The sequence below is a fragment of the Nesoenas mayeri genome (genome assembly GCF_963082525.1).
Source record: "Nesoenas mayeri genome assembly, chromosome: 3".
NCBI classification, from domain to species: Eukaryota; Metazoa; Chordata; class Aves; order Columbiformes; family Columbidae; genus Nesoenas; species Nesoenas mayeri.
The window spans coordinates 41,871,117-41,893,435 of record NC_137544.1 but is presented as its reverse complement, the minus strand read 5'-3'; the positions used below and the strand labels follow the sequence as shown (position 1 = coordinate 41,893,435).

The window sequence follows — 22,319 nt, the reverse complement described above, 5'->3', positions numbered from 1 at the left end:
TTCAGATTAATCTGCCAAAATGAGATGCTAAGGATTTGCATACAGATTTGACTACACAAAAATAGATCTGGAATTAATAACAGTCTCTATATGTTTTAATTTCTTCTAGACTGGAGTACCCTTGCCTCCAGCAGTATTCTTGGCTTTGAAAGTCATCAAGCTGATTTGTCTGCTCTTAGGTTATGATGCCACATGCTGCTACACTGTCCCCTGCAATCAAAGTGCTCACAGAGATAGATTCCATGCCTTCCCCTAACAAGTATATTTTATAGATTGGCAGTTTTGATCTCCCCTCCCCAGGGGGATAATCTGCATCTTAACAGGTTTCTATAGATACATCTGTCATTAAATATGCCATCTTATATCTGCATCAATTTTCAAACTCCAGTTCCTTCTAACTTTGAAGTGCTATTGCAAAAGTTTAAAATTTTCTGCCAAAATTCAAATTTAACAAGTCTGCAATGTCCTCTTGAACTATTTTTTTTTAACAATTCTCCAGGCAGCTGAGAAAGGGCAAAGACGAGCAATATGTCTCTTAAAAAAAATAGGAAAAGGAAAAAAAGGTTAAACAGTACTAAAAATACATACTTTCTTTGAAAAAATGGGGTAGTTCTGAGATAATTTCTTAAACTTCTCTGCAGTGCTTTCTATAGGAAAAGGAGGAGAAAGGCAGGGAGACATTGTAACTACACTTGAAAAGAAGGATTTAAAAATACAAACCATGCTATTAAATTTGATGCCAAGCAATAGCAGCCAATCTAGTAGTAACCCATCAGTTAAGGAAAGAAAAACAAAAAAAAACACACATCTGGCTGGGTAAATGACAGAAAATTTACGGTTTGGCTGGCTCTCGCTGGGTTTTAATAACTGAGAGCAATGATTGCCCTGCTTTGACATGAGCAGCTTGCTTGGAGGACTGGAGTTTCTGGAAGGCCAGGAGCACTGTCAGGACAAGCCTGTGTGTTTCTTGCCCTTACAGCATCCAGCCCATGGGCTTACAGTGTTTTTACACTGCCACAGCTGCTCTCTCCCTTGCAGTCTGTAAATCCCACTTTGTAAGCCCTCCAAGACCTGTAACTTCCCAACTCATGCAACAGTGCCCCTCTACACAGAGATGTTGCTGCAGGAGTCCGAGACTCGCCTCATCCAGCCCTTCCCCACACATGGGGAATATTTTGGGTTGTTACAGTCCCACAAACAGTCCACAAACTGCACTGCACCTTCAATGAAGACACTTCCAAAAAGGGAAGGGTGGGAGGTAGTAGATTCAACACCTTTTTCTCCCAATTGAAAATTTATAATCCATATTTATAATGTGTCCTGGTGAGACCTCCATATGACGTGAGAAATCTAATCGAATCCAAATCCCCCAGAAAAATCTCACAGCTCTCTCGGAAGTCCCCAAGCGCTAGGCTGAACGCATGAATCCAGGTTTGCTCGGAGACGTGTAAAACTACATGTTGGCAAAGAGCTCCCACGTGTATTCCTTCCAGCAAACCGAGGGAATATACAGCAACTCATGACACATGCCCCAAGGTGCTCTGTTATTTTAAACCAGAAATTTCTCCTCTCTTACATGTCTGTGTGTTAAACACAAGATAATCCTTCCTCAACATGCAAGCCCATTGCTTTTTGCTTGAGCCAGCCCCAGTGCAGTGAGGACAGCTGAGGGGAAACATATTCTCCCACTTTAATGAGTGCCCTGGGCAACACCACCAGCAGCTCTAATTAACACACTCCCAACCCAGATGCAATCCAGCTGCAAATCAGAGGGACATAAGTCCTAGTATGTCCATATGTCCATTCTTGAAAGGTGTGAGATCCATTTTCTTCATTCAAATATAATAATTATAAAAATAAAGAAACACTGTTCCATATGCAGACTAAGACTGGGTCGCTGAGGCAATTTTTACGTACTTGTTAAGCTTCCAGTCCTGGTAATTTCTCTGCCAGCCGCACCACAAAACTTGATTTGCTTAGATACCATGTATTTGTATTTATTTCAGATCTGATTTTCATTAAAAAATTTATAGGCATTTACTGACAAAAAAAAATTCTTCTCACAACAAACAGCATATTGATAGTAAGGTAACAATACTTTTTCTCCAAGCCACTTGCTAATTCAGAATAATTCTCAAAGATATATGATCTCCACCATTTCCTTGGTCAAAATCTCCACCATTAGAGGAAAAATAATAATAATAAACCCCCAGAATCTTGAATCTTCAAGAAAAAGCTGTTAAATACAAAGCAACTGTACAAGGTTGGCTTGTTTCCCCTCCACCTCCCAAGCTGAGTTTCCACATGCATGTCAAGATGTGATTTTCAGCTGACACACTTAAGGTCAGGCAAGTTGGACCTCTGCGAAACAACAGCATAATACTTCGCTTTAGAGAAGACTTTTCATGTGCTAATCTCTGGAGCACTTGAGGAGCCTCCTTATTCCCAGCTGTGGGTGCAGGAACGGCTCAGAGCTGAACCCCCTGGCAGAGGTTCCCTGCCCCTCTCCGGCCCCACCGGCACTACACATATAGGGAAGGAGAAAGGTTAACATATATTGAAAAGCAGGTCTCCAGATTTGCAAGTGTGCACCATGGGAGCTGCAGGCGAATGGGCACGGTTCAAGTCCTCACTCCTACAGAAAATATTTCCCTGCTTTTATAGGGAACAATTGTTAGTAACATAGAACTCCAGAGGGTTTGGTACATTTTGTTTCTCTTTCACTTTTCAAGCATGTGGCATGCAATTTGTCTGCGAAACAGGTCATGGTGTCAGATGTTAACCGGGGCCTGTAAGATTCATCTTTTACTATAAAATTTTAAAACCATCTGCCCGATGCTGTTCTGTCAATACAGAGAACTTATTTTAATGAATTCTCATCTTCTTTTTAAAACAAGAAAACTAAATAAAATGTGAGCTGTGAAAATTATTTTTTAAATATGAGAAAAAAAAAATAATGACACAAATACGAAAACATGTTCTGCAATACACGGAGCTCAGAAAACTTGAGAGCTGAACCCACTTGTGCTGACCATAGAGTCCGACTGCTTCCAGGGTGCAGAAGGCTCCCTGCGCACCTTCTGGCAGGCTAAAAACCCCAAAGGGGTGGTGGCAGCTTGGGGGTCCCTCTGTCACCTGAAACACCGTCCACTCATCTCCTACTGCCAGCATGTGCTTACATTTATACAGCGTTTTCTTTGGCACACTTACTTTCCTTGCTGCCTTTGCTGTCATTTTATGCTCTATTATTTTTGATTCCTTCTCATATTTGTCTCAAAGGAGCAGCAAAGTAAAGCTGAAAATGAATCCCAATAATAACGGAAACCCCTTAAGTCTAGTCAGCTTTTGATTAGCAAAGCCTGTAGAAGACAAGGGGCCGTAGCAGAGGCACCACCAATACTTTGGCTATAAAGTAAATTGTCTGTGTGCAGGTCATGTTTTGATGACTTGTTTCACAAATACAAGGGCTAGAAACTTATATTATCACTATTTAATTTATTCACTTACTAAAAATCTGGGCACATTTTCATGGTTACCTTGCCAGCTAGTAGTAGCAGACTGACTTTGAGAGCTCTTGTTGATGACCTGTATTTCCCAGAAAAATCAGCAGGGATACAGCTCAGAAACAACCCTAACACAGACTAATTTTTTAATTACCTAATTTTAGGCCACATACTTCAAAATTAGGTTCCCTCCTGCATTACTGATTACTCTCATGCTAACACCTTCCATTTGATGATGAACAGTGGATTTTTTGAGCAGTGACTACTGATATTTTTGGAACAATAAAACGTCTCTCCCTACTATTCCCCTGCTCCTGAATATACACGCATTCAGCGAGCTACATTCTGGCCCTAAGCAATTAATTAATAGAATGCTAGCTACAATTATTGCATCTCCATCTACTTTTATTTATATAATAACTCTATTCAATACACAGAACCCAGTTTTCAATCTGTGAGTACATAATTCAGATCAATACCCTACTGAAGTATAGCACAGAATGCTCTCGTAATTCATAATAACCTGTCTGAATCTAACATCTCAAAACTGCTAAGCATTTTCTCAAAAACTATACAAAATACAACCAAAAAGTCTCGTCTATCTTACTCCAATGGCAAAACATTGCTCCTTACTGTGACTTTACAACAAAGATATGTTGGTAACATTTTCAAATATCAATGAAACAATATTAATAAAATATTCTTGTTGTTTTGCCCAGTTTTAAAGAGTTCATCTAACAGGCTTTCACTTACCTCTTCCCCTGATTCAACAGCTGTATTAGAAGCATATCCTTGAACAGAATATCACACTGCTTCATTATATATATGCAGATAGTATTTAAGCACACAGGCAGGCATGCATTTCACTTACGTAACTAAGCACATTAATTAATCCTCAGCATAATTTTCCCTTTCTGAGAATAGTCACATATTTAACTTAAAAATCTCTATCAAACACTTCCCTGTGTTTTTTTGGTGTGGTTCTTTTTTGGTTGGTTGTTCCCCCCCCACCCAAAAGAAAAAGAATTTAAGAAAAAAAAAAAAATGTTACTTTTTGCCTGTACTGGAGCAGGGACCACACTCTGATGGATGTTTCTAGTGCTCGTTCCATGATTTTGTATGAATATGTTGAACACAATTTCCTAAAAAGCTCTATTTTCGATAAACAGACTGTCAAATGTAAACCACAAGATGAGGGGTAAAAAAATAAAATAAAAATCAAGACATAGCAGTAGTAGCATCCACATATTTGAATTCCTCATCACAGACACACATCTCCTTCCACTGATAAAACAGGAAAGGTAGTAAATAAACAGGGAGATGCTCTGAACACGCTCAGCAGGTACCCTAAAGCAGAAATCCTTTTGTACACTGCGCCTGGGTCTCAAAGCACACTTCAGAATTAACACACAGCACAAATTCTTTTACAAGACACTCTTGATGCCAGTTGTTGAACAAAGTGACCCAAAGCACCTGCCAGGGATCTAGGTGATTTCCTGTGTTCTATCATGCTTTTAATTCCAAAGCCATTCAAATTCATGATTTTAGTGTATATCTATAAAAATAGATACCTGCTAACTCCCCTGTCAATGCTTGGGAATCCATTCCCAGCAGGCACTTAATCCATATGGGCAAAAAAGATATATCTGTAAAGAGCTCTGCTAACCTGAATGATAAACTTTGAAAAGCACGGCAAAGGCTTATTCCTATACCATCTTTTCACCAGAGGGATCCCAGACGGTATTAAAATCCCCAGAGGGTATCTACAATGAAGATGGCAATCGCTGAACATTTTCTTCAAGGGCTAGCCCCATTTACTCATTAACTTCCTTGATAAATATTACAACTTTATAACCTTGTGTGACACACTCCTTACTAAAAGGTGGATATTTTTCTGTCAAATCTTCTGTAGACAGCATTAACCTTATTCCAAAGTAACTAACACCAGAAAAGTCACTACAAAGACCGATGACACAATGCTCTCAACTCCCATAAATGTGTAAATATAAAATAAAAAGTGCATCAGACTTAGCTGCAAATGATACATTAAATTAAGATTACAAGGCCTATACTTTCATTTATCTGTGCCATAAAGCTATGATTACATCCAAGCAGTTCTGTGCGCTTGTTATGAACAGTCAGAGCCACACATGGTTTCTAACAGCATCTTGGCCTGTTACAATATTGTGAAGAGCACATGGGAGCAGTGCATACACCTGCCTTCAATCCTTGGATCTATCCTAGCCAAAACCCACTTATTTCTCCATTTCATTATCAGGAGTAAGGCACAGTGGTACCAGATCATACTACAGAAACTGGGTCTTGCCTTTTGTTTTTGAGAAGCACACAGAATTTGTCATCTGAAATTTGTCCAAAAATGCATTATCATTTCGATTCACTGTGATTTATGAATGGTGAGTAGAGGTAGCATATATGATAGATGCAGCTTTGAAACACAGACAGATATTTAGCAGACACAAAAAAAAAAGAAAAAAAAGTATAATTTATGTTATGTTCCTATACTCCTAATCAGACTTGATTGTATGCTTCCAGGCTTAAATTCCTTGAAATACCCATCCCCTAAGACAAAAGTTATCCTGATGTATAAATCAAAGAAGTTTTACTAGTTTTGTTCGAGACAGTAGTTTGGTATTTTGTTAGTACCTCAAACTGTGTGAAACGTTTTCTACCTGATATCCAAAGAAGACCATCCACCACATATCCTGCATGGCATGAGAGCGATCGGTCAAAGGACTGTACAAAGGTCCACTTGTTCTTCTTGGGGCAGTAGCGTTCCACGGTGGGTAACACTTGACGCAACTCATTTCTCCCCCCTGCTGCATAGAGGTACTCATCCACTGCTCCCAGCACAAAGTGTTCCCGACAGTTCTTCATTGGAGCTATCTCAGCCCACGAGTTGGTGCGGGGGTCGTAGCGACAGGCAGTTCTCACCGCACAGGAACGCCCCATGGAGTGCTCTGCCTCTCCACCAGCAACGAAAAGAAAGTCTCCCATGACAGCGACACAGTGGTGGCTTCTCCCGACAGGCATGGGTGCCAGCTCACTCCAGTTGGCAATCCCTGCGATATGAACGTTCTCTTGATCTACCGGATTGAAGTATCGCAGTTCCTTCACTTTACAGATTTCGCGTTTTTTCCCACCAATAATGTAAAGAGTGTCTGACTGGAAGCGAGGTTTTGTCCTTCTGGTTTGCCAAACGGGCTGTGCATAGACGCTCTGATGGTAAGCCAAGGCCTCGTTAACCAGCGCTGTCGCAGTCTCACTGGCTTGGACAAGAGGATGCGAAAGAGCTACGGTGTGCAACGTATCCACGTCCATAAGGCCAAAGCGGACATACTGTAGAAGTTCATCCATGTACTGGTAGTGGCAGTTGTGTTCCAGCCACCTCACAGCCAGCTAAAAGTGGGAGGAAGGGAGGGAAAAACAATATACCAATCATTTGTGTACAATTCTGTCAAAATTTGGTCTTTTGAAAACTGCTCGCATTCCAAGAAGAGCTATATACTTGCCTCAGTAGTGAAATCAATCAATAGAAAAAGTAGTTATGAATGCATGTGAGTCAACATAAGATATACTTACTAAACTTCCATCTATAATATACGTAAAAGCTTTTTATTGCAACAGTCCCCCTAAAGAATTTCCATAGCATTATCAGGTTGCCATACTGCTATGCAATACTCTTGCTGTGCAGACTGCTAGTGATGCTGCAGGAGACCATGATATACAAGAATCAAGCTGCTGGAGCAATAATATAAATGTAGAGACTCTGTGATCACTGGATACCACAAATACACTAGAAAGAAAAGTAAGATTATGGTTAGACAGATTACTAGAAAGAAATACACTTTCTGCCCTCCATCTTTCATGCTATTTATAACAAAATATTGAAGGAATACAACAAAATACATACTGAAACCTTCAATACTTTTTTCCTTCGTTTATTTTAGTCATGAATAGTAGAGAGGTATGAAGGCACCAGAAATTAAGCCAGAGAAGAGAGAGGCAGAGAAAAGGCTCTGCTGGTTTGGGACTAACAGAAAGTGGTAAGACAGACTCTAAAACTGTTCAGCAATTGCAGCTGGCATCAACAGTCAAAATTAAACACAGACGTTAGATTACATAAAGCATATTGAATCCAACTAGATCTAAAAAGAGGCTAGGAAGGGCCTAAACCATTTCAAGAACTGGCATGTAAGTTGTTCTTGAAAGCCTCCAGTGATGAAGATACCAAATCATCCCCATGCTCAGCTGTCCTCTTAGACATATTTTCCTTTTACCTACACAGGAGCTCTAAACCTTTCAAGTCACTGCCTCATTTTCCACCTTTGAGTTTAAACTCCAGAGCTCAGGAAACCCTAGACCAACCCTTGAAATTAATCTGTCCATACAGGTCAAAAAGCAGTCTGCTACCTTCCTTTCCTTCTCCACCTGCAATGTATTTTGTTATGTGTGTTGCAGTTTCCTCTTCTCTGAGTAAAAATAGTCTCCCAATCCATCTTTGGCCACCTTTTCTAAACCTCTCTTGCTTGGCTCACAGTTCTCTGTTATTGAAAGGAAAGGCCCCTCTTTCTTAATGTTTGCTGCTGAAAACTGGATAAAATCTCCCTCTTAAGGCTGTAGTAGTAGCAAATAGATGGGAAGGATCACTTTGCTCATACCAATCTATTCCATTCTTGTTTGTACATCACTACACGAGACTGTTAGTGCACTATGATATTGCTGAATCACGTTTAAGCTTATGACTGAGTACTATTCCCACCTCTTTTTTTTGCAGAGCTTCCACAAAGTGCCATGCTTTCTCTGCCATCACTCAGCTCTCTACTATTTACTTCAGGCCACTGCTCCAATCCGTTGAAATCATTCTCAGTCCTAATCGTATTTTCAGAAGTGAAGACCATTCCACACTCTGATTGTTCAAAAACAAAACCCATATTATTCTTTCATCCAGGTCATTAACAAAGACATTGACTAGTTCTGGATGAGGACAGACTCCTCTGCTTGACACTTTGTCTCATCCTGACAAAGATCTCGTGGAGCAGGAGTCTCTAATTAGTTGTATGACAACAGTTTAATCTAAAACTTACTGTCCTGTATTGCTTATGGGAATGTCCCATCTAGGAGCTGGTCTGAAAAGCTTCTGTCTTACTCCTGGCTTTCATACACACATCACATACCACGTTTATTGCTGCTTCCTTATTATTTCGGAGAGGGAAGATGACAAACTAAAATCACCTTCTTAATTAAGATTAATTTGAAACACCGTTTCTGCATACTGCTATTCAACTCCTGTATTGAGTTTCAAAATGTGCATTACCAATATGTGTTTAGACCTGTTAGTAAACAAAGAATTATTCAAATATATTTGAAAGTGTTTATAGACTTGAGATCATTGAGAATTTTATTCACATGTTCTAAATCCACCAAATCCATGTGTTGGGTGTTTCCAGGGGGTGGTTTTAGGCAAGTCCCTATTCCATGTCGTAGGCCCTATGGATCAGTCCTCAAAGCCTTCAGAGGCACTTAGAGTGTAGAGTCCTGCATCTGGGCAGGAACAACCCCAGGTTCCAGTATAGGTTGGGAAATTACATATTAGAGAGCAGTGTAGGGGAAAGGGACCTGGGGATCCTGGTGGACAACAGGATGACCATGAGCCAGCACTGTGCCCTTGTGGCCAGGAAGGCCAATGGCATCCTGGGATGTATTAGAAGGGGGGTGGTTAGTAGATCAAGAGAGGTCCTCCTTCCCCTCTACTCTGCCCTGGTGAGACCCCATCTGGAATATTGTGTCCAGTTCTGGGCCCCTCAGTTCAAGAAGGACAAGGAACTGCTGGAGAGGGTCCAGCGTAGGGCAACCAAGATGATTAAGGGAGTGGAGCACCTCCCTTATGAGGAAAGGCTGAGGGAGCTGGGTCTCTTTAGTTTGGAGAAGAGGAGACTGAGGGGTGACCTTATTAATGTTTATAAATATATAAAGGGTGAGTGCCATGAGGATGGAGCCAGGCTCTTCTCGTTGGCAAACAATGATAGGACAAGGGGCAATGGGATCAAGCTGGAACACAAGAGGTTCCACTTAAATTTGAGAAAAAACTTCTTCTCAGTAAGGGTGACAGAGCACTGGAACAGGCTGCTCAGGGGGGTTGTGGAGTCTCCTTCTCTGGAGACATTCAAGACCCACCTGGACATGTTCCTGTGCAACCTCACTTAGGCGTTCCTGCTCCAGCAGGGGGATTGGACTAGATGATCTTTTGAGGTCCCTTCCAATCCAGAACATACTGTGATACTGTGATACTGTGATACACTTGAAATTCAAGTGGAATTCACGCTATCTTCATCATGTTGAAGACAGTAACTGAATTCATACCAAATGAATGATGTGTAGGTTGCTATATTAAAGGAGAATAGTTTACAAAAAATGAACTCTTATCCATCATCACTTGCATCCAACAGACTGGTTTCTTCTGCTAATAGTTCATGCCTTCACTCACATCTAAAATGGTGTTCAGGAGGTATCACCTGTGCTATAACAACATATATTACAGACTCTAACATAAACTAGGTCTTGGTAACCACAAGGCTTTTAAAGGAAGTTTAATATTAATGCCTGCTAATATCTCAGAACTTTACCTTTCCTCTTTCCTTTCTTCTCCTCCAACTCACCCCTAGTAAATAGTTCATAAGCAAGCAAGGAACACTACATATATTCATAACTTTCACAGACAAAATATTTGCATTCATTTGTGCATATGTGATGTGTGAGGACCTACAACAGAGGGGATGGACATCTTCATTACAAGATATTTTCTCTGCTGAATGAAATTTGGCAAAAGCAACTTGGTTCATTCAGAGTTTGGTCTGTACTGAGAGTGTTCCTGGAGTTGCACAAATGTTTCACTGAAACCAGTAACACTTAAAGTTTCTCTAAAATCACAGAATTTCTAAACCACAGCAACGGTGCAATGTGATATAAAGATTTTTTTGTTGGCGCTTACAGGAGGTGTACAATCTATCCCTGGTCTTGAACCCAAACTTCCTCTATCCTTTCCTCCACTATTTCATCCTTACTCATCTGACCTGCATCTTTATTGATGAAAACTTTTAAGTCTTTCCAAACTAAATTTCCAGATTTCAAAACTAACCTCTTTGGGATCCTCTACATGCTACATCTAAAGGTATCTTCAGTCTACACTGCTTTTACCTTTTCTTTCTGAAGAGCAACTGCACCAGCAATGGGGAGGATAAGGTGAATCTCAGGCTGTCTTTTGTGTAGGGAGCTACTGGCTCTTACCAGGCTCCACACCTGAGGTCAGTTTGCAGTGGAGTGCTGCATTTTGCTGTATTAATTTAGAAAGTTATTAATTTAGAAAGTAGGCCTAAGTACGCTACACCACCTGGGTGGCCTGTAAGCATTTGGTAATCAGCAGAGAAGCACTACTGGGCCTTAGGGAGGGAGATGAGTTCTGGGAATAACGTGTTTAGAAGCTCCTGTCCAGATCAACTCGAGCTACTGCTGAACACAATTTGGCAACAGCGTCCTGTGTGACCCAGACCTAATCTGTGGCACTCCGATGCAGAGCAAAGCTCATATGAAATAATAGTTATAATGTTTTAATCTCCTTATCTTGCAGTTGATAACAATGACTGTTACTTGATTTTTAAATCCCACAAATTCATTTTGGGACACTGCTTAAAACTAATTGCTAGGAATTTAAACTACAAACATAGGTATTCATATGTATATTCATAGAACATATTTATCTCCTAAATTGTGACACAGGACTATAGAACAAGTCATATGGTCTTAGGGGCACTCACAAACTGAACCTTAGACTTACACATTTGGTATGCAGGACACATTGTGATAGAGCTCTCTAGCAAAACATGGTGTCTCATACTATAGAAGCATGGAAGAAAATCGAGTTACTTATGTGGGTGAACAGATATTCTAGTAACTGGATTGTTTGGCAGCTACTGGAAAGCCAGAGAGGGAAAAGTTCAAAAGAAAGAAAATTAGGTTCCCAGATGTTTTGCTTGTAGTAGAAATAGTCACTGATGGACTGTAATACAGTTCTAAATTTCCTTCAGTATAAAGGAGGAAAAACTAACACTAATGAACACATGGCATTTATCAATGCAAGTTTTACCATCTTTACTCAGGTTTTGTTTAATCCAGACTTAGAAAGCTGATGCCTATGTAGAAACTCCAAAATTACCCCATTTATATACCGATTATAGCACCTATTTTTTAGCCTCTCTTGCAGTAGTGATTAGCAACTATAATCAGTATTAGCAAAAAAATCAGCTCAAAGCCATGATACACATTATGACACTGCAAGGAAAGACATTCAGACTTCTCTAAGGAAATACCAATAGCACTTGAAATTACAAGTGTGTTTAAAACGCAAACAAGTAAGCAAGCAAAAACAAAGAGACCATCCACAATTTTGAAGTTTAAAATATTTGTATCACTGCTAAATAATTTACAAAAATAAGGAAAGACTCCTAGTGCCATATAGGCAAATTCTGTTTAAACTGCTAGAAGCTTCTTTTCTATTAATTTTAATGTATGAGTATGTGAGAAAAGCTACAGCCTAGTGCCTATATCAACTTTAATAAATAATATATTTTGCCATATTCATCTTCTAAACTAAGTAAATGACAGAAGTAGACCCTCAGAAGGACAGGATTTTCAAACTAGATTAATTCTCTTACTCTAAAGCCTTAACCCAAAGGATTTTTCTTCTCCAAGGTTACATTACTTGATTTAGCAATGGAGTACTTTCTCAAAATAGCAGAAAACAGATGGAAAAATACATTGTGGCACAGTTGGAGTGTACATCTAAACACACCTGCACGTTGGATGGTGATTTCTTTGCATTTTCAATGGCTGCTTCTGCTTCCAGTACGGTGCTTTGGCAGTCCAGTTGTCACAGCCCCAAAGCGCGGTCCTTCCCTCCCTGCTGTTAATGATGTATGTACCACATATGTACCGTGGCGGGCACAGAGACAGTGGAGGTTAAAGCTGAATTCAAGTGTTTCACCCCTTTTGAAGATAATCCTGCAATAAGTAGTTACCTGGTCTTTTGGGCTGCCATCTCTCCCAGGAGACATGAGAGCCTGTCACACCTGTGCCTTGCCCATTTGGCAACCCTTTTCATGCCCTTCTGCAGGGGAACACAACAGATCACCTCCTGGCATCACAGCCAGTTTTCTAATCAGAAAAGCCAAGCTACTTTACGAGTTCAAAAAGCTTGATATACTTGTTAGACCCAGCTTCAACTGGAAACTACTTTAAGTCACAAAGTCAGTGTCAGGAACAGTTTATGTCCACAGTGCTCTTGAGAGCAAACGCTCCTCTAAGCCTGGGCTCTGTGAGAGCCAGAGGCCATGGGAACCCCTTTAAAGTCATCTTGGTCTGATCTTTAGTTGATGTATCCATGTTGCAGCCACACAGACCACAAAGGAATCATGCTATTTTATAACTTCTGAGATCTCCAATAAGTGAGATGAAGCTAAAAAGTCTCAATGGTTGTGGAAAAAAAAAAAAAAAGAGTTTTTTGAGGTTTGGGTTTGTTGTTGTTTTTTCAGAAACAACAAATAAAAGGAAACATTCAATTTCATAAGGTTGTGAAACAATGAATTCCTACTGCTGCATTAGAACAAATAGAACTCTTAAAATACAGTAACATAGTGAACATCTTTGTATTAGGAGAAAGGACAATTTTAAATATGGAAAAATGGAGGGAAGTATTTTCTTGGACTGATATATGTTCAGCACAAATGATCAGATTTCTCCATGACAGTCTGATTATGATAAATTCCCAAGGAAACAGAAAGAACCACAAATCTCTTAACAGAAATCTCACCTGAACATTTGTTCTGTTGCTTAAGAAAAATGCTAGGCCAGAAAAAAGAAAATCAAATTAATATCTTTGTATTGTTAGCATATCGGACAGTGCTCTAGATCTGCTCCTACTAATTGGTAAGCCAAAAAGAGTCCTAAAAGCAACAGTTACTACAGCATTTACTTTAGGGCACTGAGGGTATTTAAAAAAGCAAAACTTGGGGTTTACTAGCTCAGTGTTTGAAAACACTAGAAATACATATTTTGGCTATAAACTTGCACATGATTTGGCCTCTCCTGAGAGTTTACCTAACTCAGCGAGCCTCAGGTGTTCCAGATTGAAACCTCTTGGCTCAAAACTCACTGTTCATCTCAGTTGGCTGTTGTCAGCACCACCGTGGCTCTTCAAATCTCAAGTCCAGGAGCAAAATCCGTGGATAAACCAGGACATCTACTAAAGCTCTGAAACAAAGTCCACTGAAGGCTATGAACTTCTGCTCTTAAAAAATGAACAGGGGCCTAAATAAGGCCTTCCATAAGGCCTAAATTAGGACCTCCAAAGGGTCTCAGTCCTTCTCTCTCTCCAGATACCACAAAGGACAAAACCCGGAGAGTTTAGGATATCAAGTTAAGCACTTTATTTAAGTAAGGTGAACTACATTGCACTATATCAGCCATTTGAGAATAAAAACATACGGGTGAAGAATTGTTTCTGAGAAAAAGAAAAAAACAATGAGAAAAAAAACCCCCACAACACAATTTTTTAAAGCCATAAGTTGCATGTGAATATTTTTAGAAGTTGGTACAGAAGCATATAGCATAGCCTCCAGACTCTCTTTGCAACTGTCTCAATCAGGTACTACCTTACAGTTGTGGGCAGCATAGAAAATGAGTGATTCAAACCTCAATGCTGAAGAGCCTTAAAGATAAAAATCTTTTTCTTCTTATTTTAAATTAAAAATGTGCATAAAAATAAGACTGTAATGAGCTGCATGTAGAACAATCAAAATTATAAGGTATTTGCATTTCTTTTGCACCGTGAGCCAAACAACTACAAAATTATGCATAGGATTCTCTCAATCCGAACACAGTAAATATTAATAATCTCTGAATCAGCAATGAAATACCTTTTGCCCCTGAACCTTGAAGAGAGACTTTCCAACTCAAAAAGTTGTAGTACAGTGACTGAGGCCATATTGACAAGGCACAAGGCTGAGGCACATGCGTGTAGCCTGTGAAAATAAAGCTGTGCCATCCCCCTATGCTCTTTATACACAGACATTTTTAAATTACCTGTTTGTCGGTTTTACAAATGCGTGTCTATGTAAGCAGCCTCCTGCGTGGCGCTGCGTTTGCAAGCGGGTACCCTTTCATTTGCACATCTTGATTTTACAATCAGAATTAAAACATTCGCTCTGTTCAGGGTGAGCTGAAAAAGAGGGGGTTTATTTTTTTTTTATTTTTATTTTTTTGTAAAGTGAAAAATGAAAGAAAAATGTTCCCCTAGATGTATGATGCCTTTGGGCTCCATTTGAGGAAAGGAAAAAAAGACAGAGAAAGCTACTGTGAAGGTCACAGAGTGAAAGAACTTCCTCAGGGCACAGAATAAATTAAATCCCAAGGAAAAAATAAAATGTGATTTCCAGAGTGTGAGGCACAAACTCAAAATGACAATGATTGACAGCCAAACTATATCCGTGCAATATCGAAGACTGCACGTTCTCATTTACCTCAGTGTAGCCAGCAAGCGCCCATTAAACATCCGTCTGATGCCCAAATTAACCTTCTTGGCAAACTGAAAGAGGCACAAACTATCATAATCAACCTTTCATTATCACAGCAGCCTCTAGTTAAAGGGTCAGAATAATTGTGCCATCAGAGCCCTGATTGTTTTCAATCAACAGACGACTGGAGTGACAGCTCAGTGATGGAGTAGTTTGATGAAACCGCACCAGGCCTAATCAGAGCAGATGAAAGGAAGGCATGATTGGTGCAAATGAACAGTCGTGCCTCTCTTTTTCATTTACAATCTGAAATTACTCTTAAATTTACAGGGTTTTTTCTCCCTTATGAGTACCTCTGAAAGAATGTTTGACTTATTATGAGTTCTGACAGTGCAGAGTTATAAAACACAGGTAGGGTTTTCAGCCTGGGCTTTAAGTGGGTATTCAGCATAATTTTAACAAATTCACTCTTGAAAAGCACAAAATGACTAAAGACTTCCAATGACCTAACCTTTCAGTGCTGTTTGATTAGCAGAACAATTTATCACAGCTCACATGCTTCATGATAAGAGAAGATTAAAAAAAAATGGGCAAGGATCTCTTGCAAATGTTTTCTCTTAGCCAATATATTTATTGCATTATTGCTCTCCTCTCTCTCTCTCTCACACACACAAGAAAAAAATTAAAGAACACTGCATTAATAATCCTTTTCCTCTTAGAATGAATAATGGAAGCCAAGCAAGGGATTGTTTGGAGATGAAAGCAGAGACCAATTATCATGCCACTGACAGCATCAATATTTAGTTTTCGGGTGGTTTGTTCATTCCCACATTCTAAGGGACAGAAAAATGAAACAGCCCCACTAGGTTTTTCTTACCTTATTCACCAGCACAGAACCAGAGTGCCTCATAAATTTAAAAAATAAAAAAAAAAAAATTATTTTTTTTTAATAAAATAAAATAAAAAGAAAAGGGGGCTGTCTTGGCAAAATTTGGAGAAAATGGAAAATTCAAGTTTCCTATACCACCTTAGCTACAATTCACTCCCCACTCCCCTCAGCTCCAGCCACATGGCTTCCCATCCTCACAACTGCACTGTAAGGAAGGTGCAGTAAATCAAAAGAACCTCTTTGTACCTCTGAAGGAAGCAAGTATTTCAAGTGACAAGCGGTAAATCTTTTTTTCTGTGATCTTGGTCATCATCAGATGTTCCCTAGTCTGTCAAACATCAAAAACACACACCAACGTTCAGGTCAGCATATAAAAACAAAAAAGCAGCTTAGAAGCAAAGATTAATATTTGCCCGAAGGGGGAGTGGATAGGGAAGCCTGATCCAAATACCAAAGGCTTTTAAGAAGTTTTGTTTCCCGTACCTTTCCCTCACAGTACTGATGGAAGTTTTAATCCCTTAAGAGTCTGGGGTTGTAAGCAGAACATTCATCTAAGTGGAAAACACACAAGTGCCCTCAGCTGAAGAAGCTGTGAGCTGGCTTGCACATCCTGGCTGACACAGAGGATGCCATTTTCATTTGTTCCTGTTTAATTTATCGAAGTCTGCCATTGATGTAAGTGGGTTGAAAAGACCAGGCTCTCCGGTGCTTTGCTTTGCATAGTGAGGAAAGTCTTACTATCCTATGATAGCATGAAGTCTCCAACCCAGCCCAATTAAGGAAGATCTATTAGCTCCAAGTCCTAGATAAAAGAAGCATGACAAAAGCTGCCCAGTCTGCCAGTGACTTAGCAAGTACTTTCCCCCTGTGCTTCCACTCCATCAACAGCTGAGTTTCACCTTTCTTCCTGTTTCAAATATTAAAATACCCAAGTCTTCCAAGTCTAAAGACACTGTCTACAATACACATATGGATTTAGTGAACTCTTGGGAATGACCCAAAGACACTCCTAACATGCCAATGAACAGAGTTTGAAGGACTGAGGAATCAGACAGTAGGCTCAGGCAATAGAGAGGGAAGCCAAACATAAATGAGTTAGGGCTTCAGAAAACATGTGGCCCAAAAGGAAGATTCAATAACCCCAAGGTTCATTAGATTTGGAGAGTGAAACCACTTGTTAGTTTATGTTGCCCTGACTTCTTATCAGTCTCTGCAAAACCTGTAGTGGATTTGTCTGGAGTGCTACTTTAGGAAGCTCTTGGTCTGCTAAATAAGAATTGCTTTACCTCTTGGCTGGAATTTTGCTGGTTTGGGGTCTACATGATGTCAAGACAACAACATACAACTTCCAGAACACCAGCCCTGCAGTCGTAAACTGCTTTCCAAAAAGCAGAAATTTGATTTTGATCTTTCAGCACTGAATAACATGCAGCAAGCAGAGTTGTTGGCCAAAGTCTGTCTAACAGCACGAGTGGCACATTATATTATACTGCAACTAAAGTAGAGGTACATAATGCAGGTGTATTAATAGCCAACGTTTATCAAAATTAATGGCATTAGAGTGAATCATAATGTATTAAAAATACTTCTAGTTTTTTCTCGAGTGGTGATAAGATCTATATTCTTTAAAGCATTTAAGCTGTAAAGCATCAATCACCAGTTCCTGTGACTTCCTCACAGGGTTGCTAGACAAAAATATTGTCCTGCACAGCCTTCAACAGGTACAGGGGGAATACATAAGCTACGTGTCTCTGGCAGTTTTCTTAGTCATAATTTAAAAGCTCCATCAGTAACAATTTTAACAGCAGTATTACCATCTCAGAAATTTTGAATAAATATTTCTGCACAACATCCTTCTTAGAAAGGGAGAAATTCTTTATCCTAAAGACAGACTCTTCACCAACCAAATACAGTCCCTTGCATTGTCAGTCTAGTGTCTTACTGTGAGATTCCTTCCTCCCTGATGCTACATAATGATACTGGTATGTGTTTTATAGGAAAAGCACAGAAAAAAAAAGCTGGTTTACAATAACATTTAAGAATGTAGTGTGCACTTTAAAAAATTGTATTCACTTCTTCTACACACTTTATCCAATGCATTTTACCATTTCCTATATTTACTGGAAATGAGATTAAACTGAAGCCTACCTAGAAGACACTGACTAACCTCAATAGAAACATTTCAGCTTTTTAGACTTGCAACAAAAGAACTATGTTCAAAAATCAGCTTTACAAAAGGCCAGCTGAACTACATGGATATATAGCATTATATGTGGTAATGAGTTATTATATTAAAGCAAAGGGTTGCTATAATGGAAAAACTAAACTTTTCATCTACTGGAGCTCAAAGTGAAGTAAGGTAGGGACAGAAGGTAAACTCTCAGCTGTTGTAAATTATCACAGCTCATGGAAGTTTGCCATTTTACACCTTCTGGGGAATCTGAACTTCAAAATTATATAGCACTTTCCTTCCAAGTATTTCAAAGCAATTTATAAGCAGTAAAATTTGAGCTTCTCTGAAAGAAGTGTACATTTCATCCATTTTCCCAACATGGGAGCTAAGACAGAGAAAAATCAAGTGGTATGACAGAAGACAGCAATGGTACAGCTGACATGATCAAAATCTTCTGTCCCCTCAAGCTGTCCACAACTGAGTTTCTTTCCTGCACTACCAAAATGCTGCAGAGATTTTTGTGCTTCGTGACACAGAATGGAACCTGGTGAGATGCAGATATCTGAAACTGAGGACAAAATGGATCCCTAAATATTATCTGACAAAAGTATTTGAGATAGTTTTGCAGCTGAAAAGCACATCTCCATACCGGAAACAAAACACCGCATTCTTTCTTAACCTTGTAGCAGCAAAAAGAAAACTATCTTACCCTGTATTGTGCTTCAAGGGAAGTGTGTTCTTGTGTGATCAAGTCCTCAAATCATGGAGTAGTTTCCTTTACAGTCGTTTAGAGCTTCTCTACACAGGCAGATCTACAAATGTGCTGCTTCTGCTATGATGGAAGGAACAAGCAAGGCCTAGTGCAAGCCCCGGAATGACACTCCATGTGCACAATTGTGTTTACAACCTGTACACGCTAGTATGTAGTCCCTATTGGAACAGACTTTACAGGTACCCCACAATCACTCTATTTTCCTGCGCACTGCAATGACTATCACTCCTGGAAGCGTACACAGATAAAATAAATGAGCTGTGATTGATCACACTGGAAAGGCTCTACTTACTCCTGCAATCAAAGTAAATTTTATTTTAACAGTTTCATCAGAAAGGAGTGTGGAGAGTGATGATCTATCCAGAGCAAAGCAAAGCAATAAAACCAAACCCAAAATATGACATCTGGAGACAGAAGCTCGCTTCTTCCTTTCAAAAAGGTCTAGCCATGAAGACAATTAGAAATTACAAGCAACCCTCCAATCATATACATTACTAAAATGTAACTTTATAGGTTCCTAAAACTTGTAGACCTTAATAGATCTGCCTGTCTTCAATAACTTGATCAAATGGCAAGAAGCTCTGAAGTAACAACTTCTTGCCATCTATTCTCTAATGCATCACAAAATGCTGAAATTTGGCCCCTCCATCATTTGTCATGACAGTAAACCCAACATTTCTTGGTGTCTCTGACAAGTTTTTCTGAAGTTGCAACAAACAGAAGCTTATATCTTCATAAACACAGCTGTCTAACCAGGGCTCTTAACTGTGATGTGATTTCAGTTTAAGCAGATCAAAGTTTACAATAGCTTTTTTCTCTTCTTAAACAGGGTGAGGACAGAGCGCATGGGAGATAGAAGAAGAGGATCTCCCCCCTCTGTAGCTGCTACCATTCCAAAATCTAGAATTGCTCTTTTTTATTTTCAGAAGAAACACTCGAGCTGACATCAAATGCAGTGAAACTTTACATAGCCATATTTAATATTAAACTAAGTTGTCATTTTCACTTACAATTATCTACTAGCAATCTTTCACCATCCAATACACATTGGTTTTATTGCTATTCTTCTCTTGTTATTTTTCCCCTGAAATATATTTTAGAAATACAGTGGCTCTCTACAGAGACAGGAATCTACAAGCTTTCATCAGTAAAAACGGTTAGAGAGTGAAATAGGCACAAAATCGACAGATTTCTATAAAAATGCAATTCAGCTCTGTGAAAATTAGTATAAATGGTTCTTGACTGTAGAAAGATTCCTATTCCTTTCTTCCCTGTTGTTAGGGTATAATTTTCTAAGGATTTAATAGGCAAATCCAACAAATCATATAAAAATGTATCATTTTCTATAATAATCTTGACAACAGCTCTACAGGACTTGTACGTCATTAATATTTTAGGTCACACACTGAAAACGTACATCAAAGTACATATTCTCCTTAGTTGTTTCTATATTGTGTGTGCTCTCAACATGCCATGTTATTACAAAGTCACAAAGGTCAACTTTTCCAAGTGAAATCACCAGGTGGTTTTATTTTTTTTAATTTTTTTTTTTTTTTTTTTTAAACAGATGATATCACCAGCACCTTCACAAGAACTTTATTTCTCTTTTCTTCTGCTGTTTTAATGAACCAGCTAGGGCTCCTGACAAGGCCAGTGGCAGCTTTCCCTTCTGGCTCCCACAGACAAAAGCTGAGTGTCCCCTTCTTTCTCCCCATCACTTCAGCCCCATAGATATCAAACGTCAACCACTGAAGTTCACGTTACACATTAGTAAACCTGATTCTTCAACTCCAAAGCACTGCTGGAACCTCATTTTAACACGGACAGGCCCACAAATATTAACGGTGGGAACATTCAGGCCTTTTCCTGTGAGCAGACAATTCTGCTTTCTCAAATCCCATGAAGAATGTGCCTCGGAGGACAGCACAGCAACAACAAAGTTACAGATGTATTTTAGGAGTAAGCTGTTTTTTCACAAAGGGATTTTTTTTTTTTACATATTGCTTTTTTAAACACACACAAAAAAACCCCAAGCAAGTACATTAGCAGAAGCTCACTCAGCTTTTTCTGAGAACAGAACAGTTTCCCTTTTAATCAAATCACATCTTCTTAATGATGTCAATTTTATTGATGGGTCAGATTAACACAGGACTCATTTTTAAGTGATAACTTAATTTTTCAAAATCAACTAATTATCCTAAGAATGTTACTTCTTTTAAAAAGTAACTTAAAAAGAGCTACATTTATAAATACATTTAAGATCCCAAATGTATCTCATGAATTGGGAATGTCAGAGCTTCCTTATTACAAGATTAAAACAAATTTATTATTTAAATAGACTAAATAATAGCTGAAGCAAACTGAAACAACTGCAACTGCTAGAAGCTGAACTTCATAAAATTCAGACCTATACAGTTTCACATGAACACTGAAACAGGCGCTACTCTAAAGGAGCAGTTTGAAAGCTTTTTAGCACAGATTCTCACTTCAGAGACTGTGATCTTTCCATCTGTCATTACTATCCCACATAGACCTCTAGCTTGGAAGCCACTTCACAGTGAGACTTGCTTAAGATCTTTCTGACAAATGTATTTGTTGTAATTTCTTCCGTTTCTCCCTGGCACAAGAGAGTCCAAGGTGATCAAAGGAGTTTAAGTGCCCCTTTGTCACGAGGCTCTGCAGCTCACTCACACATCTGGAAACTGCCAAAATCTCCCTGTTGGAGTAAGCAAGGATGCACAGGAGTGCAACTGCTTTTCCTTCTCCTTGCCTCCACATCCTCCTGGAGCCACCAGTGTCCTGGTCCTGGGGCAGGAGAGACAGCAAGGGACAAGAGCTGGTCAGACCTCAGTCAAGCTGAAGTGCACGCACTTCATAGCAGGTCTAGACATATGGGCATCATAGAATCATAGAATATTTGGTTTGGAAAGGACCTTCAAAGGTCATCTAGTACAACCCTCCTGCTGTAAGAAGGGACATCTTCAACCAGATCAGGTTGCTCAGACCCCATCCAGCCTGGCCTTGAATGTCTACAGAGATGGGGCATCTACCACCTCTCTGGGCAACCTGTTCCAGTACCCAGCATCAATTTGCTTCAACCAAGTTTACATATTTAGTTCAGGTACATGGAAAGCACTTAACCCCAAAACGTGGATTCTAATTTATTGATGACAACTTGTATGGTTTTAGACAACCTGGAATTCATTTTTTTCTTCTTCTTTGGCTCTGTAGTTACAAATAGAAGTAATGCTTCTACCACCTGCCAAAGGAAAATTTCTTGAAATACAGAGCTGGGAATCCTCAAAAGAGTTTCTCATTTGTTATCATTTTTCACAAGCTTAAACCCATCAGAAAAAGTGTTAAACAGCTTTACTGGGATTTTGAAAAAGTAGAAATT

At 39.3% G+C, this 22,319-nt stretch overlaps 1 protein-coding gene across 1 annotated transcript in view; it reads right to left on the bottom strand.

The window, feature by feature from the left end:
* KLHL32 (kelch like family member 32) overlaps positions 1-22,319 on the bottom strand; it is a gene marked incomplete at both ends in the record, with an annotated part of 91,493 nt that overhangs the window by 9,995 nt on the left and 59,179 nt on the right. The window contains one exon of the mRNA XM_080341137.1: positions 6,194-6,920. Within this exon, the coding sequence (XP_080197263.1) occupies positions 6,194-6,920 (727 nt within the window). The remainder of the gene's footprint in view (positions 1-6,193; positions 6,921-22,319) is intronic.